Source organism: Gracilinanus agilis, chromosome 3 (genome assembly GCF_016433145.1).
Source record: "Gracilinanus agilis isolate LMUSP501 chromosome 3, AgileGrace, whole genome shotgun sequence".
Classification (NCBI taxonomy): Eukaryota; Metazoa; Chordata; class Mammalia; order Didelphimorphia; family Didelphidae; genus Gracilinanus; species Gracilinanus agilis.
Genome location: NC_058132.1, coordinates 401,875,745 through 401,899,678, shown reverse-complemented (window position 1 = coordinate 401,899,678; position 23,934 = coordinate 401,875,745). Strand labels below are relative to the sequence as shown.

Sequence of the window (23,934 nt, the reverse complement as noted above, 5' to 3'; positions counted from 1 at the left end):
CCACCCTCAAATGCACCTGTGGCCATCACCGCTCCCCTGGATTGCTGCATTCCCCACCAGGGGGCGGTAGCACCCACTTTGGGAATCACTGATCTAAGCCTTCAGCAAGTCACATAACCTTTTTGCTGGTGGAGGGCCTTGCCTCTTTATAGGTTAATGGCTGCTAACTGATCAAGGTGGTGGTTGCTGATGATTGAGATGGCTGTGGCAATTTCTTAAAATGAGATGACAACAAAGTTTATCATATTAGTTGACTCTTCCTTTCATGAAAGATTTCTCTGTTCCATGTAATGCTGTTTGATAACATTTTACCTCTCGTAGAACTTTCAGAATCAGAGCCAATCCTCTCAAACCCTGCTACTGCTTTATTGAGTAAGTTTATGTAATATTCCTCAATATTGATGTATCTCAGAGAATAAAGAGTCCCAAACAAAGGGACAGAGAAGGGGGGATAGACAAGCCATGGAGTAGTCAGATCACTCAACATTTGTTAAGTTTTACTGGCTTATAATAGGCATAGTTCATGGTGTAGTGCCTCAAAACAATTATAATAGTAGTATCAAAGATATCTCTGATCACAGATCACCAAAATAGATATAATAATGAAAAAATTGGAAATATTGAGAGAAAATTATTGAAATGTGACACAAAGATATGATATGAGCTACTTACTACTGAAAAAATTGGTGTCATTAGACTTTGTTCAATACATAGTTGCCACAAATTAATTTATAAAACAAAATACAATATCTCAGGAGAAGCTGGGTGGCTCAGTGTATTAAGAGCCAGACCCAGAGATGGGAGGTCCTGGGTTCAAATCTGGCCTCAAACACTTCCTAGCTCAGTGACCCTGGGCAAGTCACTTAACCCCCATTGCCTAGCCCTTACCACTCTTCTGCCTTAGAACTGTAAGAGGCATAAGTTTAAAAGTAGGTGTGTAAGCAGGCTAGGAAAAGCCTTAGCTGGAGGTCATGGACATTCTGAATGGAATACAGAGGAAGGAGGAAGTGACTTGTGCCTGAGGATTCCATGGTGGTTGGCACAAACTGTTGCTGACCCTGGGAGATCTCAGAGCTAGGGAAGTTGTATCCAGATTCCCTGGGATTCTGAGAGTGTTGAAGGCTTACAGCAGAGGACATTAGACCTGCAGAGCAGCACTGAGTAGGGAAGTGGTTTGTGATCTGGTGGACAGCATTGCAAACTTTCTCTCCCTACCTGGATACCTTGGATCACCTGTTCTGGTGGACTTGACTCCTGGCATCCTGAAACCATCCCTGGATTAGCTGTGAGATCCCAAGTAAAGCCACCCTCAGGTCCTCAGCTAAGGTGACCAAACCTGGCTGGAACCAGGTTGAGAGGAACTTTTCCCTTGTGACTCCAGTACAGCTTTCTTTGGGCCCTGTCTTGTTTAGATCATAGGAGAGTGTAGTCAAGTCCTTCCCCTGCCTCTGTGGTTTGCCCTTAGCTTTTAAGTGTAGTAAACCCTATTCCCATCCTTAATCTTAGTTTGTCCCTGATTAAATGTGTTGCCTTAACTTATAAAATCCTGCCTTTACTTTGCTGATTACCATAGGCCTAGTCTTGGTGCTTCAGAGTGGCAGTTGGACCTAACAGCCAATTCAGTAACAGATACCCCTTTGCTGTTAAACTTTAGTCTCCCTACTTGTTGGGCCCCTTCCTGTCATTCCTGTCTCTCACACCCACTTGGACCCGTATTTATTGTTCAAGGCACCTTTCCCTGGTTTCTCCCTTAACAGAACCAATACACAGCATTGATTCTAAGATGGAAGGTAAGAGTTTAAAAAAATACAATATCTGCAAGGTGTTATAAAATGAAGTGCAATAAAATGAGGTATATCTGTATGTTTATTTATATACCTATTGTATCTTCTTCTCTACTTCTTTACTCCCAGGAGAATGTAAGCCCCTTAAAGGCAGGGGCTGTCTGGTTTTTATTTTCATATATAGTGCTCAGCACAGTGCCTTGTATAAAATAGATGCCTAATGACTATTTGTTGAATTGAATTGCTCAGAGAAGTGTTTTAGTAATATGCTGGTGGAATGAAGGAATGAATGAATGAATGAATGAATGAATGAAGTCTTTGTCCTCTTCATAAAATGAAATAACACTAGTTCCCTCAAAAACTCTTCAAATGTATATTTTTAAAATTTTTAGCATTATTACTATCTTCTATATCTTTACCCTTCCTGTGTATCAGACATTTCCAAAACAAAAACAAAAACAAAACAGGCATTGCTGCCACAGTTTCAGAAAAAACAAACAAAAATAATTCTGTTGTCAAGAAAGATAAACAGGAAAACACCAATTAACTGAAAAAATGAAGTTCTTACTATGTGCTAGGTACCATGTTAGGTGTAAAGAATGAGAAAAATCACTATTCTGAAGGACTTTACCTCCTAATGGGGGAGGTAAGTTCATATATTTGTATACAAAAAAGTAAAAAATAAAATAAATAAAAAGTATTTTGAGCAGAATATATATACATATATTTCTTAGTATCCACAGTGTCATTATAAAATTTAACTATACTGTGGTACATTAAGAAATCATAAATAAGAGTTAAAAAGCAAAAAATTATCACAAATCCATAAGACAAAACTATTAATGAATATAGGTAATACAATTTAAAGTTACACCTAACTGGAAACTAAGTTACAATAATCTGAGCAATGAGTAGTAGGCCAGAAAGGGAAAAAAATCATAGAAACAACTAGTAACTATGTAAAAGAGAATGAGAGTAATGAAACAATTTGACAATTTTTGAGGTATAGTTAAATCAGTCTTCAGAAGAAATGGAGACATAGGACTTCTGTGGAGTTTTGAAGAGGAACATAAAAGAGACGGGTAGAAAATTCAGGCTAGGCCAGCCTGTTCCCTTGGCCATTGAATTTTTAGGTAGTTTTGTTGCCCCCCAAATTTTTAAGTATCAATCAACCCTTTCAAGTGAAGGTGGGATGTCAATAACAGTTAATTCTGAAAGATAGTTCCAGAGCCCCAAGGAAATTACCCTTGAGTTAGTTGGGAACAACAGACAGATAGGTCCTATTGAGGCTGAACCTGTCATTATTGAATCTTAAGCCCACTCTGTCTAAGTTTCATCTGCACTACTCCCAAACTACCTGAATTAATCTAACACCATTCTCTGTTTACTGTACTACTTCCAAGTGGTATCCCAGGTTACAGTCACTGCCAGAATCCCTTTATTCTCAATGCTGAATGCCCTCAGCCTTGCAATGGCACAGGCTATTGTGGGGTCAGAGTTTCAGAACACATAGAAAGTGGGCATTTACTGGCAGATCATTCAACTTATCAATAAAATGGAGTCAATCTTGCTGAAATCCAGAGGGAAGTGCAGTTGAAAATTAAAAACAAGGCCAATATTGGACAAAATATTGTTTCAGAACAGCCCAATTCTCCGAAAACCAAATGAAGAATTTTAGAAGGACCTTGCAGTTGCAGGTATTGCTTTTCAATTCCTCTAAGGCAGTGATGGGCAAACTATGGCTCAAGGGCCAGATGGGGGGGGGGGGCTGAAATGTTCTATCTGGCTCCGTGGGACATTATTCCTAATCTGATGAATACAATGAGTAGAATACAATACAATGAAACTTTGAAAGAGTTGCCTTAGAAACAGATAGACAGATGAGCATTTCCTTTCCTTTGGCCCCCTCTTTAAAAAGTTTGCCCATCACTGCTCTAAGGTTTCTCAGCTTCTTGGAGTTGAAGGAATAGGAAGACCAGATTAAAGAAACAAAAACAACAAATTGCTGAAAAAACTTTTTGTCATGGGCAAGATGATATCAACACTGGGCTGGAGATCTGGAAAAGGTTATTTTTATTGATGAACTTCATTTTTCATTCAAGGTCTGTTTCAAAACCCTCTCCAAAGTCGGAGTAAGCCTTATTAGAATTTTGCATCATTAGATCTAACTGATCTCACTGTATATCATCCATAAAAAAACGAGTATTTTTTAGTTACAAAGGGACTAGAAGTCTTGTCCACATTTAGGGCATTACGAATTCTAGTATATATATTCATGTGCTGAGTAGAATTGTTCAATAATTTCAAAAATTTCCAAATGGAAATGGAATACCATCATGACCTTGCATTATGCCACCCATCACAAAAAAGAATAAGAAATGTATTTGAGAATTGGAAATAATCATCCTTCAGTGGCCTGAGAATTCATCTCATTTACATTTCATTGGAAACTTATGGGCTATCATTAAAACTAGAATTAGAAAAAAACAAATGTTTGTCAAAGGTATACTTAACATTCAATTTGATAAGTGTGAGTTCTTGATCAAGAATTAAAGAATTTGTGCTAAAATCTTGTGAACTCAATGCTAATTCACACGAAGAAAGTGATCTCAACAAATGGATCTATTGCATAACAATTTTTAAAGATGTAAAAATTGTAAGGTTTGTTTTATGTCAATTATTTGATTATTTTATTTTGTTTCAGATAATTGTGCAACATTGTATTTCTAACTCCATCTAGAAGAGACTGAGATATATTTGCATTTAGTTGAATGTGTGGATAGGGAAAATGAGAAGGCTGCAACCTTGGGATGGTGGTACCATTTACAAAAAACAGGAGTTTGGAAGATGGGTAGATTTGGGGGAAAGGTAACACAACCACAAACATCCATCACTTCATTCTGAGCGGATCCCTCTGGTTTACTCATCACACAACTGCCTGGAGCACAGATTCAACACCTGCAGTGATGGGGCTAAATCAGAGTTGTAGAAATTTTGTTAAGGATGCTGGGTTAGGGCGCCTTGATCAGGTGATAACAGATCTCAAGAGTGCATGCTAGGGGAAGCCACAATGGAGACCAGAGGTGGGAATTAGGGTTGGAGAAGGGATAGGCAAATGTAGAAAGAGGTGGACCAGCTGTGTTGGAGAAAAGTCTATATGATTGGCAATGGGGGACATCTTGTAGTCATTTCACTTTGGTGATCACACCAATTAAATAGAACATCATTCATCATACAACTTTGGGTTGGTTTCCAAGGGGTCTGATGGACTCTAAATTGAGGCAAAACTACCACTCTTAGGAGGAGGATGCATTTTCTCATATAGTTGGATTCTTCTGAGATAAGGCACAGAATCCTAATAAGAGGAAGGGTTTGGGGAGAAAGGAGAGAGAGTACTGCTTTTTGGAAGAGGGATGAAGCACGTGCACAAACAACACCTGAAAAGAAACGAGTATGTATTTCTCTTTAGTAAATACTGTAGCTGTTTATTACTATACAAAATTTTACTAGATATTTTGTGGTGCTTGTGACTTCTGAGCTACTTGGACACTTGTTTTTGAAGGCTGAATGTAGTTTTTCTGGAGGAGGGAAGGGAGGTGGTTCTGTGGAGGTCTATTTGAGGGATGTTTTGCACATTATGCACGTGTTTAGTGAAGCAGAATTTCCAGATTGCCTAATAGAGACAGCTCAGGAACAACACCCTCAACTCCAGATACTAACTGCACCTTGGCCCGCAGTTTCTTAGGTTGCATTTTCTTCCTGAACCAATATGGTCTTGCTGGGCTAGCTTGCTATTTCCCATACTTCCCTGCTTTCATTTTAGGGCACAGCAGAGTATGGTCTCAGTTTATGTCAGCACACCACGGGTCACGAGGAAAATACAGCTTGTTTCAAAAGCTATTAAAGCTCAAAATTGCTCTAAGCCTAACACCCCCAAAACTATGGAAATGATTAACAAACCTAAGCTGTTTCTCTCCCTTGAAATTGCTAACAAAATTATCTGGCAGAAAGGAGTCGAATTAGTGAGAATATCATTTATGTAGTATACCTTTGTCTATCGGCTACATAGATTTAGCTATCAGCTAGCCTCCTAGGGTCTTTCTCCATATGGTGGGAAATAATTCCAACATCTTCCCCACCCCCTTTACTTCATTGAAGAATGACGGGTTGGTGCTGAAACCATCAAAGCAGATCCTGAGTGACAACCTCTGCCATCGTCCTTCTACCTTTCCCATTCACTAAAACCTGCTTCTTCTTCCCGTGGTCCTACTCCCCTGAGAGAAAAGAAAGGGACGACGCTTTTCTGCATCCGAAAGCTCTCCCGCTCTCCCGCAGGCAGCAGTAAGGCGCGCATGCAAGTCTCCACTCCACTGCCACCTCTCGAAGGCGACACAGACTGGGAACCTTCCTCCCGACCTGCACATGCACCTACCAACCCACCCCACACAAACCCCACCAACGCCACAGTCACAGGAGCGCCCCTCCAGGCAACCGCACCTCCCTCCCTCCTCCCTCCTTCTTCCGCCACCGCGTCCCCCCGCCTCGACTTTTCTGCCATCCCTTTCCATCTCATCTCTGCCTTGTCCCACCTCATCCCCGTTCGCCGTGACGTTTCACCGACGCGCGCATGCGCCACAGCCCCCCCTCCCCTCCCATTCCCCTTTACTCTCCCGCCGCTGCCGCCTCCTGGAGAGGGAGGAGAAGGGGGAGGGAAAGAGGAAAAAAGGGGGCGGGGCTTGTGGTTCTGGAAGCCGGGGCCGCTGTAGCCGCTGCTGCGGCCCGGGAGAGAGAGAGAGAGATAGAGAAAAGAGAGAGGGAGGCTGGGGGTGGGGGGGGAGGAAGGAGTACGAGTAGGCGGTAGGGTGTGAGTGTGTGTATGTGTATGTGAGGGAGTCATCCGCGAGGAGTCGCGGAGGAGCTTGGAGGAGGGGACGTGCAGCGACTCCTTGCCGAGATCGAGGACTGAAGAAGGGAGAGAGTGCATCGGTGGCCACCGCCTCCCCCATCCACACCCCACCCCATATCGGCCCCCTCCCCTCGCCCACGGCGCGCGCTCCGTCGCTCGCTCACACACCCCGGGCGCGGCGGCGCGAGGAGGAGGAAGAGAAGGAGGGGGGGGGAGCGGCGTCTTTGCCCCCGCCTCCTGCCGTGACCGCCGCCCCCCCCCCCTTCACCCACTGCAAGAGTCCTTCATGGTCCTTCCCCGGCCCCCCCGCTAGCCCGAGGAGCCGCCGTCGCCGGGCAGTGGAGAAAGCGGGGCGGGCGGGCTGGGAGGCGCCGCCGCCCGCGGACGCTGCAGGGGAAGGTGCGGCTGGGCAGAGGCGGACGAGCGGGAGGAGGAGGAGGAGGAGGAGGATAGGGGCTGCCGCGGCGGTCGGTCCGGGGAGACCGGAAGGAGGCGGCGGCCCCGCGGCCCGGGCTCTGCCGCTGCTGCCGCTCCGGCTGCCAGAGGATTCTTCCTGGTGATCCCCCGGCCGGGAGACGAAGAAGAGGAAGGCGGAAGAGTCTTGCTGCAATTTCACTAAGAATCCTCCTTTGCCTTCGTCGCCGCAGGTTCTGGATTTAATATTGTGCCTGAGCGAACATTCCTGGTTCGAGAGGGTGAAGAAGGGAGCCCCTTAGAGGGTGGTGTTTAAAAAGAAAAAATCCCAACAACAACAAAAAACAAAAGCAAAAAAACATTTTTGGTGGTAGTGTGACTCTTTTTTTTTCACTCCCGCCCTCCGTTTGCTTCCCCTCCGGACCATGGCCGACGACGACGTGCTGTTTGAAGATGTGTATGAGCTGTGCGAGGTGATCGGCAAGTAAGTCCTCCCCTACCTTGGGGCGGGAGGGGAGGGGGCGAGGGGAGCGTGCATGTGAAAAAATGCATTTCCAGGATCCCCAGGTCCGCCCTGCTTTCTCCACTCGCTTCACTCCCCGCCTGCCTTCTCCTTGGGTAATTCCCGTACTGGAGTATTTATAGATCTCTACCTGAATCCTCGAGGTTGGGCTTTGCATCCCCTCCCACCTCCCTCCCGCAATTTGTGGTGGCTTGGGGGAGGGTGAAGGGGATGATCCGATTATTTTATCCCTCTCGCCACTCTACCCCCCCCCCCCGCCCACCCCCTAGCCCCACTATGTGATTTAGGGCTGAAGTGAAATGTGCTGTTTACATTATATCTGACGGTTGCACATGGCCATGGCAGAACTGACTTGGTAGTTGCTCTCTGAGCAGTTTTGTTTACTGGTACCACCTAACCTGCCACAGGCCATGTTAAGAGGCGTACATTTTTGTTGATTGTTGAATGGGTCGGGGGTGGGGAGGGGAACTTCTTTTACTGTTTCTTGGTTTATGGGGTGTGTATCGACAGGGCTTGATATATGCCTTTGTGTGTCCCCATGACCATATTGGAAGTGGTTGTTTAAGGCAGATTACCTTCAGTTTCTGTAGATCCTATAGCCTTCTTGGATTAATGTTAAAAGGATTGTGGATTCGGGTTTTTAATGGATTGTTATGCAACAATTATTCAAACAAATGTTCATTTCTTATATTAACCTGGAGTTGGGATAGTTTTTTTTAGCGTGGGAAAGATAGATGTCTGCTTTGATTCACTAGTTCGGTATAGTGTATTACAGTGACAGCCAAAGTTCTCCTTTTTGTCTTGGTTGTGTAATTACACTAGGAAAAGACAAGGGAATCAGATTAATAATAGTGCTGGTTGAGTATTAAATTTGCAGTAACTCTTGGGTTTTTAATCCCTTAAATTCGTTTTTTTAAATGCACAATTTGTTTAATGAATTTGTGAATGAAATGCTATAGATTTGAGGTTGATTAAATTTTTTTTTTACATATATTTTGCATGAACATTTAGAAGTTTGGATGGCAAGATACGAAGCTGTTCTCAAATGAATTTGACAAGGGTCATTGCTCTTTGGGGAAAATTCTTTTAAAATTTAGAACTGGAAACGAAGTCTGAAGTATGTTAGAGAAACTATCTTTAGCAGGAAGGCATTTAATCAACTAAAGAGCAGACTCAGTGATTTTGGATTCAAATACTGCTTATTTATGATGCTTACAAATTTGTATGACCTTGGGCAAGTCACTTAAATTCCACAGGCCTGTTTCTTCACCTGTAGAATGAGAGGATTGTGCTCTAAGGTAGACAGCTCTAGATTTAGCATCCTATGATTCTAACTCTTAAAAAGAATCTTGGAGGTGGGGGAACCATGTTTTTTCCTAACCGCTAAATTTCTTAACCCTAGCAGTTTAACTTCTCATTCTGTCCCTCAATTTTCTTATGTCTTCTTTGCAAAGTTGACTACTTGAGTTTTAGGTTAAGTTGCAGGCTTGCAGTGGTGTATTTTATCTGGTTCACTAATTCTTGTGTATGAAAAATAGATATGTTGCAGATGTTGAGGATAGCTTTAGGAAGGAGATTCAAGTACTACTACTGTATTATACTGATGGCCCACATGGTGAAATTGTGAGTAGAGCTCACACACTTTACTCAAGGCTGATTGATTAATATGCCTACATATTCTTGTTTAACCTACTAGTAGTAACTCCTAATACTTTACTGTGGTGGTGCTGCAATTATTTGAAAGTTTAGATGTTTCAAAAAATAAGAAGTCTTATTAGAAGCACAGAATTGAAAGTATTTAAGGGATATGCAAAAAAAAAATCAAGAAAATGAAGACATGGCAGTGAATTTTCTATACCAGATGTATTTTTTTTTTGTAGAAAAGAATAGTATTACTGCTAGAGAGAATGATCACAGATCAGTTTTACTAACTTTTGTTTTTTTTGTTTTAGCTAGAATGTTTTACTCTTACAATGGAAAAGAGGGCAAAATCTGGCTTTGCTTGCTACATGTGTGACCTTAGACAAGTCACTTCCCACTCTGAGAGTTGGACTAGAAGATGTTTTTAATCTCTGACAATTTGTGATCCCTGATGATACTCATCAAAGTTATTGTCTATTTCCAATAGATTGTGAAAAGTCATTTTGGCATTGTCAGTATTTTGATTATTATTATTATATTATGTCCTCTTTCCCCCAAGTCCAAGGAAAACTTGAGAACATTTCAGCAAACTAGTCAGTTAATTTTAGAGTTCTCTGAGAGGAAAAACTAGTTTGAAGTGATACATCTATTGAATCTATCTTAATTCCTCTGTAGAGTCAAATCTCATAGAAGAAGTCCATAAAAGACAGAATCTCAACTGGGCATTGTATTGGAAGAGGGCCATTTATTTCAATTCTTTTAGTGAATTCTCCAGTGTTTTCAAGACAGTGTTATAAGAAAAGAATATAACAATGGTAATTCTTAACCTTTGGAAAGTTTGAGGGGGTTATAAGTAAATTCTTGCAAGATCTATTGAAACTTGTTTAGGAATTCTCTTTTTTTAAAAACTTGACAATGCACTATTTTTTCCTGGGATGTGCTGAACTGAGGATAAAAAGCCTTGAAGAAACTCATAGAAAGGGGGCTGAAAGCACAATAATATTGTTAACTAGGTTCTGTGTTCATCTATAATTTTTTTTTCTATCAAACTAATCTGATAAGGTGTTCTGAATATTGACATATAGTTGGTTTTAAGTTTTTACTGAAGTACTTTGAAAGAAATAGTCTCTTCATCAAGCCAAAATGGGAAACAATTTTATATTTATTCAACAAATATTTATTGAATCTATTTTGTGCAAGATCACTCTTTTAGATGCAGGAAGAAAGTTACATATTTTGATACAATTTTTTGGAGGGTTTGAGTGTTTCCTATTGAGAATATTTTCTTATGGTTTCTAGGAATGTTAGTTTGCAAGTTCTTTTTCAATGACTAAATGGAGCTCTGCTGGAAAAAATTTCCCAGGACAGATTTATTTTTGGCTCTATAGTTATCTTGAGTAATTAACTTCTGAGAATAATACATGAACATTTTAAAAAATGGCATTTAAAAATTATGCCTATGTGTTTTCATATGAGCTTCTTATATTTGAAACAGCTCCCCAATTTTTAGGAATAAAAGATTGTCTCAAAGTTTTGTCACTTAATATCTTTAAAGGGACAAAAATCAAATTATAATGTTGGAGGGGCAGCTGGGTAGCTCAGTGGAGTAAGAGTCAGGCCTAGAGACAGGAGGTCCTAGGTTCAAACCTGGCCTCAGCCACTTCCCAGCTGTGTGACCCTGGGCAAGTCACTTGACCCCCATTGTCCACCCTTACCACTCTTCCACCTATGAGACAATACACCAAAGTACAAGGGTTTTAAAAAAAAAAAATTATAATGTTGGAGCTTTACTATTTGCAGACTTCCTGGTTAAGAAAATATAGCAGGGCTAATAAAGTAAGAAGTTAAATTTAATATGTTCAAAACTTTATTATATAATTTATGCAAATTTAATATAAAATAAGTGGGTACTATTATGTTCCATAAAAGAAATTTGAGGTGATTGTCAGAATAAAGACATAAACTCACTAATTTCTAATTGTTTTAAGGAAAGGGGAACAGTAAAGTGCACATAATTTTCACCCTTATTTGTTTCACCTATCACATTTTGCAAAAGTAAATTATTAAATATAAAGCTGGTTTTATTTCTCACCAACCACTCAGAAATGATAAAATTCAGAGCAAGAGCAAAGTTAATAAAAAATTTTATAACAACAAAAATATTATTGTTCAGGTAGATGATAATATTTTTAAGAGCTTAAGTGGGTATGTAATACTTCATATTTGGAAGAGTTGCTGTTTGAAAGCCAGAAATGCTTTTGGTAGTAAGTACTAATGATTTCAACAAGTCGGTTCTATAACACCATATTAAGTAAGCCCTTTCCTTGGACTAGGCTCTGGACTAAACAGTTCCTGCCCTCAGTGAGTTCCTATTCTAACTGGGAAAACTGTGTGAAAGCCATGACATACTTGAGAGGTATTTTTGGCATAAATCGGAGGTAATCCCTAGGGAAAGACACTCCAGGTAAGGAATTGGAGAGAAAGGAATATGGAAAGAAGGCCTCTTATAGAAGGTGGCTGTTTTGGTGCTTTCTGAAGGAAAGCCAGGAGGCAGAGAAGAGAGGGGAGAGCATTTCAGCTATGGGGGACAGCTAGTGAGAAAGTGAGGAATCTAGAGATGGAGTGTCACGCTCAGAAATAGCAAGTAGACTAGTTTTAAGATTTTAAAAGCCAAAGAGTTTTATATTTGATCCTGGAGGCAATAGGGAACCAATTGAGTTTATTGAATTCTGATGTGTGCTTTCAGAAGCTTACTAAGCAGATGGATGGAGAATGAACTGAAGTGAGAGACAGACTCACTGCCTCTTAGAATATAGTCCAAGTGTGAGGTGATGAGGGCCTGCCTGCACCAGGGTAGAACCCATGTCAGAGAGGAGAAGGGGAAATATATGAGATAAAAATGACAAGACTTGGCAACAAATGAGATGTTTGAGGTGTCTGAGAATGAAGAGTCAAAGATGTGTTGCCAGCTGGGATGATTGGGAAAACGATAGTGCCCTCAATGGTGAGAGGATAGTTAGGAGCCAAGGAGAGCTTTAGGGGAAAGATAATGGGTTCTGTTTTAGACATAATGAGTTTAAGATGTTTACAGAATAGCCAATTGGATGCAATGCCAGTAGGAAATTAGAGAGGAGTCTGGAGTTCAGGAGAAAAGCAGCTCAGTGAACTTGGACTGGAACACTGGACTTTGACTAAGGAAGGCCAGAGTTGAGATTCTGCTTCAGATACTAGCTTTGTGACTATGAGCAAGGCACTAACCTTTTTAAGTCTCAGTTTATGTAAATCAGAAATGATACCTTACTGTACGGAAAATTCACCTTACAAAGTTTTTGTGAGGATCAAGAGAGATAACAGATAAAAACACTTTAGAAACCTTAAAGGGTAATATGTTATTCAAAGGCATTATTTTTATTATTTCAGTTTCTTTCTGTCTTTTCTATGCCTTAATATTCATATTGATTTATTTCTTTCATCTAATGCTAACATAGAGATAAATGCTTTTAACACTGAGCAGGGATTACTTCTATGACATTTACTAATAATGATGGTTGTCTAATGACATGACAATTTAATATCAAGTATTGCATTAGATTTGGTTATGTTTACACATACAGCCTATTAGAGGGGTAGAGTTAAGTTGTTTTATGCTCTTGAAATTCTATGATTGCAAGTCTAAAATTTTTTAGTAGTAGGGGATTTAAATGAAATCACTATTTATACAAATATTAAGTACTATACTACAGTGATTCTGAATCAATACAGTGATTGTCCAACTTTTTTGTCTTAGGAACATTTTACACTCTTAAAAATTATTGAGGATGCCCCTATAGGCTTTTGTTTAGGTAGGCTATATCTATCATAGTTAACAAATTAGAATTAATATGTCAGTATTATTATGAAAATAGTTTTGATTTTGTGAATTTCTTGAAATGGGGGTTCTCTGACCACACATCTTGTGAAATGCTGAATTAGATCATTCATGTAGAAAAAAATACAGCTTTAATAATTTAAAAAAAATTTAGGTTTCTAATGTTGCCTGAGAAAAATGAGCTTTTGATATTTCAATGGGAATGTCAGGTTATTTTGACATCTTTCCTGGATATGGTACTTCCAAGTTTGAGGTATTAGGAAAATGAACACCTTACTAAGCACATTACATGTGTATTGGTAATAAATACATTTTTTCTTAGAATTCATTTGAAGTTCTTTATAAACAGATTTAGGCTTAATCTATTTCACAGTGACAGGGAATTCTGTTAGCAGAATAAAGATACTATTGGCCTTAGGCATAGAAGGTTTATAGGCACAAAAGGGGGGTGTTCTGGGTTGGGGGCTAGACAGATGCTAGGTACTGAGTTAATAACTGTGGTGAATAGCTGAGGTAGATTTCTGCATATGAATGATCTTTAGGAACTTTTTCTCATTTTCCCTTTTTAAATCCTCCATAAGCTTTCCATACCCTGGAGTTGCATATGTTGACCTCCTTGTACTGTCCTAGGCCTCTTTCCCTGACCCATTTAATTCTAATAGTGGTGACCTTTAACTACTGTTAACTCACAAGTTTCCATTCTCCAACTTTTTAGTAGTTCTTTTCCCCCACCAAACCCTTATATTTTCGATAGTCCTACCCATTGTGCTGTATTTGACCTTTTATTCCAAATTTTGTTATATTTTTTCCAGCTCTATAAAATAACCCTTGGTAGTGTGATCAGTATGGAAAAGAACAAGTAAATTTAGCATTGTTATTTTAATTATATCATGGTTCAACACAAATTATTAATATTTCTTCATTTTTTTAAAATTTGTCCTCCATTTCTGTTATTTAGGTAACAAACAATTCATGATTTCTTAAATTATGGGGTACTCATGCTTTTTTGTTGTTTTCTTAGGGAGTCAGATATTTCTTAAATTATCTCACCATAACCTCTTTTCTTTGTGTTTGATAGCTACATTTTTCTTCTAATTTTTCAGTCCTTTGATTTTATTCTTAGATTTCTTGTCTCATGGAGTCATTGATTTCTTTTTTGTCCATTCTAATCATGGAGTCCATTACTTGGCACTTTTTTCCTTTGAACTATTCATCACTTTCCAGTTCTTTCCTTCAGACCTTTTATTTTACTTACAATTTACTTTTTTTAATCTCTTGCTTCATTTGTCTGGGTATTCCTATAGTTTCTTTGCCCAAGCTATCTTCTATGAAGTTATGTTTTTTTGTATTTCTAAACTCATACTACTTCAACTAAATTAAAAAATAATTAATATACATTTATTTTCTTTCCCTCTAACCTTTTCTCTCCATCATTTAAAACAAACAAAAACAAAACAACCCAGCCCTTAAAAAGATCAAGCAAAACACATTTCTATGTTGACTATATCCAAAAATGTATGTCATCTTCTGCTTCTTGAATGCTCTCAGGGTTTAGCTGGTATGCCTCATTAGTCCTCTGGACTATTCATTGCATTGATCAGAATTCTTAAGTGTTTTAAAATTATGTTAATTATTTCTTTGGTTTTGCTTACTTCACTCTACATCAGTTCATTCCAGCCTTCCCAGGTTTCCCTGATGCCTTCTTTCATCTTTTCATATAGCATAGTAGTATTTCATTACATTCACATGCCGTAATTTTGTTGTTGTTCAGTCCTTTCTCATTTGTGTTTGACACTGGGGACTCATTTGGAGTTTTCTTGACAAAGATACTAGAGTGGTTTGCCATTTCCTTCTCCAGCTCATTTTACAGAAGAGGAAACTGAGGCAAATGGGTTATAGTGACTTGTCCAGGGTCAGATGTCTAGTATCTAAGGCCAGATTTGAACTTCTTCAACTCCAGGCCCGGTTCTCCATCCACTGGGCAACCTAAGCTTACCCATAATTTTAGTCATTCCCTAATTGTTGGGAATTTTTTTAGTATCCAGTTATTTGCTACAAAAAAAAGAGCACTTGTATATATTTTTGTACATTTTTTCCTTCTCTTACATCTCTTTGGAGGAGAAGTCTAGTAGCGGTATTGTTGGGTCAAAGGGTATGCGTATTTTAGTAATTTTGGACTCATACTTCCAATTTGCTTTTCAAAAAAAAGTAGGATCAATCCATAGCTCTACAAAAGTGCATTAATGTGCCTATTTTCCCACATATCTTTCAACATTTTTTGTCCACTTTGTCAATCTAATGGGGGTAAGGTGGAACCTTGGAGTTGCTTTATTTTTTATTTTTCTAATTATTAGTCATTTGGAACATTTTTCAAAATGGCTTTTGATAACATTTCTTCCTCCGAAAAACTACCTGTTTATATTCTTTGACCATTTATCAATGGGGGAATGGATCTTATTTGTTTATGACCCATGTTATTTCTTGATTTTATTTAACATCTTTTTATGTTTACTCATGTCTTTAATCTTAGTTCCTGTTTTATATTTCACCCAGAAGGCTTAGTTATTGAAATGGAGAAAGAATACATCACATACCATTCCTCAAGTTGGAAATTCATACCCAGTAATGAAATTCCTTCCCTTAGGATGTTTATATTCTAATGAAGGAGGCAATATACACATATATTTATGGATATAGGCAAAAGAGATATTAAGTAACCTTAGATAGGGTGAAGGGAAGCAAGGCCCTAGCATCTGGACAAACCAGGAAATGCCTCAGACAAAAGGTGGCAATTGGGTTAAATCTTGAAGGAAGTCAATGATTGCTGAAGACAGAGGTAGGAAGACAGTGTATTTTTGGAGAAAGGTAGTGCCAAGGCAGGGAGACAGGAGGTTGGGTGTATTCTGGAAGCAAAGCAAGGACAACAGTTTGTCTTTACCAAGCAGTGCATGGAAGTGAGTTATGTGGATCATCCTGGCCCAGGGTGGGACCAGGTTGTGAAAAGCATCCTACATGGCAAAAAGGTGAATATATATTTGATTCTGGAGTTAATAGAGAGAGTTGGAGTTAGTTGAATAAGGGATGATATGGTTAGATGTTTAGAGAAATCACTTTTACTACTGGGAGATAGATGGATTAAAGCAGGGAAGAGAATTGAGATAAAGATGCCATTAGAAGGTTATTTCAACCTTCCAGGTGAGAGATATGGGAAGGGCCTGAATGAGCATTAGCTGTGTGAGTGGAGTGGAAGGGGGTGATTTTGTGGAGGTAGAAATGATAAGATTTAGTAACTGATTGCATATGGGAGAGGGAAAGTAAAGGAGTTAAAGATAATGCCAAAGTTAAGAAAGTCTGTGACAGGAAGAATGGTGCTGTCTTTGACAGCAGCAAGGATGGTCAGGAAAGGAATGAATTTGGGGAAAGGGAAGATAATGAGTTCCATTTTGTACATGTTGAGCTTGAGATGACTATGGAACATTGAATTCAAAACATCCAATAGATAATTGGTGGTACAGAATTAGTTTTGACAGCAGATAAAATTTAGATATATAGATCTGTGAGTCATTTGCACAGAGATTATAAAATCTTTGGGGGGCTAGTAAGGTCATCAGGTGTAGTATAATAATAATAGGTAACGTTTATATAATATTACTTTTAGACTTGCAAAACACTCCACAAATATCCCTTTTTATCCTCATGACAACTCGTAAGTTGTAGTATTATTTTATACATGAGGAAACAGGTTAAAGGAGGTTAAGAGATTTGCCCAGGATCACATAACTAGTTAAGTGTCCAAGACCGGATTTAACTCTAGTTCTGGAATTTTCTCCCTGACTATTCATTGCACCACCTCGCTGCCTGTTAGAGAAAAAAAGAAAGGGGCTCAAGACATAACACTGGGAGACTCCCAATTGGAAAGTAAGACAGAGATGATTATCCAGAAAAGAAATGGAAAAAGAATGGACAGACAGAAGAACCAAGAGAGAACAATGTTAGGAAATCTTAGAGGGCAAGGAGTATCTAGGATGAGAAGGTAGTTAACAGTATCCACCAGAGGTTGAGAAGGATGAAAGATGATAAGAAGATACTGATTTTGTCAATTCTCTTTAGGAACTTTGGAGAGAGTGGTTTCATTTGAATGATAAGGTTGGAATTCAGATTTTGGAGAGGTTAGGTAAGAATGAGAGTGGAAGCAGCAGAGACAAATGTAGATAACTTCTTCTACCCCCATTGAGAATATGAGAAAAACAAAACTCACTAGGTTCTACCCAGCTTCTGGAGGGAAAGTTGGAAATAGTCATGGTGCTGCTTTCTTGGAGTATTGAGTATTACATTGTTCTAGGATCTCAGTGACCTGCTAGGGACATGCAGTCTTTCAATTTGCCTGAAGTGGTCTGATCAGGGCAAAGTCTGCTTGTTGTCCTCCTTATTTGAGGTCAGAAAATTCCTAAGCTGGATTTTGGATTGTTTAAGAGTTTTCAGTCAGCTAGAAAGCTCTTTTGGTTCAAGAGTGGCAGAATTGTAGGTTACCATTTGGTCTGAGATTCCTGCTATGGTGATTTCTCTGCAAATTGACTAGATGCTGGAAGTGAGCTCCATGCTTAAGGTTCTATGATATTTGGACCTGGAAAAGGCATTGCTGAATTATTTGCAGGACCTCCTCTCATTCCATCCTGGATCAGTGACTCAGGATTGGCTAATGAGAGACAAAGCAGCCATTTGGCACCTTTACTTATTGCCCTCTTTGTGGGTCTGGGATTTTCTTTTGTGTTAGTGCATAGCTTCTCCCCTGTGGTATTGCTTGTGTGCCATATCGTTGACCTAGTATGTCTCCTTATGCCGACTTAGGTCAGACAAAATGTTCTCTGTGACTTTTCCAGATTTCTCCATTAGAATTTGGTCAAGTGCATTTTATAGATCTGTTTGAAGGAGTTGTAGATGGGAGCTCACCTGCATTATTCTTACCCGTCTGCTTGGCTCCCGACAACTTTTTCAAGATATTTGTTTGAAAAAAAGGAAGGGATAAATGAAACTAGATAGCAGAAGTTAAGGAGCTAGTGTAAGGGTTAAAAAAAAGTTAAGGTTGGACTAAATATATGAGTGTGGTCTCTGAAATAAATATATCTCAAGTCAAAATGACTTTTATAGCGGTTTATTTATAAAATAGAGGGAAAGAGTGAAAGAGAAATGAGATAGAGGGCAGAGTAAGAAATCTAGCTTAACGACCTAAACTATTTGCTTCAGCCCTGGCTTTATTCCGGAAAGGCTGGGGTAAATTAAGCAAGGGCTCCAGCCATGTGACCTCCTCCTCCATGATGGGAGAGGGGGTCTTTCTGGAAGCTGGTCCCTCCAGGAGCCAGGAAAGGAGTCAGCCTTTTTATTCACCCAGGTGGTAGTCCTAAAGAAAGATCCAAGAGCAGTCAGAGGTCCTAAGCCAGAGAGCTCCTCCAAGACCAAGTTCAAAGGAGAAAAAGCTGGCCACAGGAAGTTGCAACTATTTTTAAAGACTTTTCCTTGCATCACTTCCTGTGCCTTCCTTCCACTTTACATGGACCAGTCACAGTTTTAGACTTTTCTTAGGACTGCCCAGGGGTAGTCAGTAGTTTCTGAGTTGTCACCCACTCTAGCATGTGGGTTGTGGACCTACCCTCACTTAAGGAAATGCGGGGGTGTATACACTTCTGGTGATTAATTCCATCTTCACACTAGGAAGGGTTTTTGAAGGAAGAGGAGATGCAGTTATGCTTGTAGACAGCTGGGAAGGAACCAGGAATAGGGAGAAATTGAAGAAATAGAAAAAAAAGGAGGTGATAGTAGGAGAAGTATCTTAGAAAAGTTAGGAGGGATGAAGGGATAAAGGGATAAAGGGTACATATAGAGAGGATGATTTTGACAAAGAGAAGATGCATCTGCCTCTTCATCCAAAAATGGAGGAGTAGGTAGCTGGGTTGATGTATAGGACTTAGAGTGAGAGCAGAAGAGGGATCTTAGGGCATATGGTCTTGATTTTCCTCTAACATTTGAGGTAAGGTTCTCAGAAGAGAGGTGCAGCGTGGAAATGTGGTTTTAGAGTCCTAATTAAAAAAAAAAAGAGTTTTGGAATAGCTTTGGTGAATGAGATAGAGAATCTAACAGGAAAGATTAAGAGTTTCTTTGTTGCTGTGGGCCCATTTGTGATTAGATAACAAATTTACTATGACCCAGTCAATACTGTTGTGAGACTCTTTCCCAGCTTTAATCAAGGAGCATAATCCAACCATCTATTAAGGTAGGGGCTCTAAGTGATAGGACTGAAATTTGAGAGCTGAGGATAATCAATCAGTAGACATTTATTAAGCACCTACCTATGTGATAAGAGATATAAAAAGAGGCAATAAACTCTCCATCTAATGGGAGACTATATGTATATATATATATATATGTATTATATATATATATATACACAAATGTGTTATATACAGGATAGTTAGGGTGTAATTAACAGAGGGAATGCTCTAGAATTAAGAGAGGTTGGGGAAAATCTTCCTGTAGAAGATAGGATTTTAGTTGGGAACTTAAAGGAAGCCAGGGAAGGTAGTAGTAAAGGCAAAGAGAGATAGCATTCCAGATGTAACTTACAGTCAGAGAAAATGCCCAGAGTCAAGAGATGGACAGTGTTTTGTTCCTGAAATAGCAAGGAAGCCAGTGTCATTGGATCAAAACGTATGTTGGGTGAATGGGGGCATGGTGTAACTTGTAAGAAGATTGGAGAGGTAGGAACAGTTTAGGTTTTAAAGGGCTTTGGACATCAAAAAGAGGATTTTATATTTTATCCTGGAGGTGATAGGGAGCCACTGAACTTTACTGAATAGGGTAGTAGTGACATTGTTAGACATGTGCTTTAGTAGATTCACTTCAATGACTGGATGGAGGATGGATTGGAAGTGGGTAAAAAACATAAGGTGGGCAGGCCCATCAACAGCCTATTTTTAGTAATCCATTTGTGAAGTGATGAGGGCCTGCACTACAGTGGTTGCAGTGTCAAGAGAGAGAACAGGGCTTATTTGGGAGATTTCACTTCTGAAATCAATAGATTTTAGCTACAGATTGGAAATGGGCTGTAAAAGCAGTGAAAAGCTGAAAATGATGCCTAGGTTGGGAATCTGAGGAACTTGAAGGATGGGGTCCTCTACAAGAAAGTGGTAGAAAATGGTCAAGGAAAATGTTTTACATCCATAAGATAAACTTATAGTAAATGTAGGTAAATTTCTGATTTTGTTGTTTAAAATAATTTGCTGTTACTTTGGTGCTGTTATTATTGAATTTTAGTGAACATTTGACACTAAAGTACAAATGTAAAGTACTTAAATAGAAATAGAGGCCTTGTCTTATGCTCAAATTGTTCCTAATAAATCTATGGTGTTGCAACAAACTTGTGTTTTCAAAACAGGCCTTATGGCATAATTGACTGGTTCTTCAGGTATCTTTCTTGCAAGTTTTCAGTAGCCAGAAATGATTGGTGAGAATGAAATGCATTACTATTTTTTGAGGTAAGATTGTTAGGAACTATAATCAAATTACTAGAAGTCATGGTACCCTGAATTAGTTGATTCATTTGAATATGTGAATGACCATATTGAAATGTGAAGTGGCTGTCCAACATGACTTCCCAGTATATTGAATCTCTTCCCATGAAGATCTCACACAATAGTACAATTTATTTATGCTATAATGCTTATAAGTACTGCTGAACTGTAGATACTAAGCTATTTGTTTCCAATGCAATATTTTTTGCTTTTAATTAATGACGAAGAGTAACTGTAAATACTGTTTGTAAGTCTAATTTCCTTTCTGGGTTTTAATTTATTATTTGTCAGATAAGGTTGTAATATTTCTTTTAATCAGTCTCTGGTTCATTGAATTAACTCCTTTTACCTATAACATTCACAAAAGGAAGTATTTTTACTGAAGATTTCCTATAATTGCTATTTTATATAAATTAAATTGTTACAGAACCATTCAAATTGCCAGTTTGATAAGTGAAGATGTAATTTTCTCACATTATGTGCCTGCATATATTATACTTTGAAAAGGTTAAACAGTGATTGAGAATTCCTTATGTACATAGTGCATAAGTAAGATAAATTTTTTGCTCTGAAAATCAGGGAAGAGTGTTCTAAAACATTTCTTTTAGGGTTTATAATGACCATACTATTATTTCCATTATTTTTATGTACTCAGCCTGTGAAATATTCAGAATATTTTACACATGTTCTTTTTGCCATACCTGGGATTAAAGACAGAAATATAGAATTAGAGACTAATATCATATCTATTCATATTTAAGAAATATGTTATTTCCTGGAGTCAATCTGTACATTTTTTTTAATGTTACTTTATTTTCTGTATTCAGAAGCTTGGGAAATTTTTCTTGTATTATTAATTATATTATGTTGCTAGACTTTTTGACCTGTTATATTCATTTGAGAGGCTTATAATCCTTAAAATTATTATTCATTTGAGAGGTTTATAATCCTTAAAATTATCTTCATATTGAAATCTTGTCTTTGAGAACAGTATGTTTTTGCTTGTAAAGAAATCATGTATTCTTTTACTGTTATTGCTTTTTGCATCTCTTATAGATTGTCTTTCACTTTAGTGTATTTGTATTCCCAATCTGTTCTCTTTTACTTCTTTGGAAAGACTTGCTACTATGGATTCAAGTTTTTCTAATCTGGTAATTATTTTTAACATAAAATAGTTATATTATATGTCAATAAACTCTGTCATTTGTTCCATTCATATTTCTCTCTTGAAACATTCTGCATCATTTTTAAAGTATTAGTTCAATTTCCTTCTTTTGTAAAATATTAAGAGAGGTTTGTCATCTCTTGGATGTTTTAGTAGTCTTCTTTCCTTTAGAATTTTCTTTGTTGATTTATCTACTTGTGCTCTAGCTCACAATCTAATAGGGGAGATAACAAATATATACATAAACCAGATAGGATAAATAGGAAATAATTACTAGAAGGAAGTCACTAGAATCAAATAGTATCTAAACAAAATTCTTAAGTAGAATTCTAAATACAATTAAGAGAGGTGTGGGGAAACCTTTTTTTCCCCCATTTTGTTTATTTTTATTCCTCTTGAGATATTTGTTTAATCCTTCACTTCCTTGGTCATCTACTTGTTCTTTCCTTATCTACCTTACCTGCCTGGCATCAAAAGTGGAATGGTTTTAGCCCCCTCCCCCGCCTCTCCGCCCTCCCCCATATTCCCCTATTGCTCACTTTCTGATTCCTTTCCCTTTGATAAGTTTACCCTTGCCACTAGATCTCAGATCCTTTTCCCAATTTGTAGACTTTATTTTTCACTGGCTTCATTCTTTGCTTCCATATAGCTGGGGGATTAGGGGGGATAAGACTTGTCCCAGCTGGATTCCAGTTCCCTTTACTCAAGCATAGATGCAACCTTGCATCCTAGCCCTTTGCTCCATTTTTCTATTTTCTTTGGGTTGACTTATCATCTACCACTTTTCATGGGTCCACCTTATATGCCTCTCAAGAGTTGATGTCCACTGCTTATTTAAACATGATGCTAGAAGATGGGCAAGGTTGAACTATTTATTGCAGAAATTCATGAATGGGTCTCAAAGCACAAGCCACTGGGTTGGTTTGTGTACATTGTCAAAGCCTGAAACTTCATTGTCTGGTATACCAAGTGAGAGTCCTATGGATTAGCGTTCTTTACTGTAAGTTCATTTAATTAACCTTGTTAGGTTTCTTGCTTTCTTGCCTTGTGGAAACATTTATAATTGTTCAAACTTTGATCTATAATTCTTCTTTTTTGTTTTTAATTTTTAAGAGTTACTAGAGATTGGAGAAAATGTTTATTCCTTCACTTTATTCATCATCTCTATCTGTTCCTTCCTAATCTCCCTTACCTGTCTGGCATCAAAAAATGAATATAGCAACTGTAGAGCATGTAGGCATAGGCTTGATGGAGCATTTTTAGCATGATATTTCTTTAATATATTAATGTGTTCCTAAAAAGATTAACAAGACCTGAATTTTTGTAAATAGAATAATGTCTTGAATGTATTAAAACTTGATATTGAAAGAACTCCTGTTAATTCCTTTGTAGTGTTACCAATTATTACCAAAGTTCTCTATATTTTTTTTTCTCTATAAAATGATGATAATTCTTGCCTTAACTCTCAGAGGATTCTTATGAAGCTAAAATGAGATTGTGTCTGAGGATGCTTTAAAAAGTATTCAATGTTATACAAAGTAGTCCATTAATATTTTAATGAAGGAGATATATATGATATGCTATGATGACTTGTATTAATCTCATTTCCTCTTCCCACTCCTTTTTCTTTCACACGGGTTCCACATAAATGAACTATTCCCAGGTAGAATTCTTGGTTTCTTTGGAGACTATCTCAGGAGAATTAAGATTTGTCCAGTAGTCCATGGACAGATTATTGGCACCTGTACATGTGACCAAGAAATATTAAGTGAATTTTTGTTTGGAATGACCAGTGTCATATCTGTGGCCTATCTTGAAACAGTAGCTGATTTTTGTATCCTCATATGTGTAAACATGGTCTATTTTGCAGTTACTTCTGATATTCTGTTTTATTTATATATAAACATATTATAATATAGGTATCCTATATGTACCATTAGTATTACTTCATGTCTTCATTCATATCTTGTTATTTTATTTTATTTTATCTTATTTTTAGTTTTATTTTGAATATTTTCCCATAGTTACATGTTTCATGTTCTTTCCTTCTCCCCAAACTCCTTTAACC

At 38.3% G+C, this 23,934-nt stretch overlaps 1 protein-coding gene across 4 annotated transcripts in view; it reads left to right on the top strand.

Moving 5' to 3' along the window:
* Window positions 1-6,602: 6,602 nt before the first annotated feature.
* CASK (calcium/calmodulin dependent serine protein kinase) overlaps window positions 6,603-23,934 on the top strand; it is a 442,102-nt gene continuing 424,770 nt past the window's right edge. For all 4 annotated transcript variants that reach the window (XM_044670183.1, XM_044670184.1, XM_044670182.1 and 1 more), the window contains exon 1: window positions 6,603-7,588. In XM_044670183.1, the coding sequence (XP_044526118.1) occupies window positions 7,530-7,588 (59 nt within the window). In that variant the 5' untranslated portion in view covers window positions 6,603-7,529. The remainder of the gene's footprint in view (window positions 7,589-23,934) is intronic.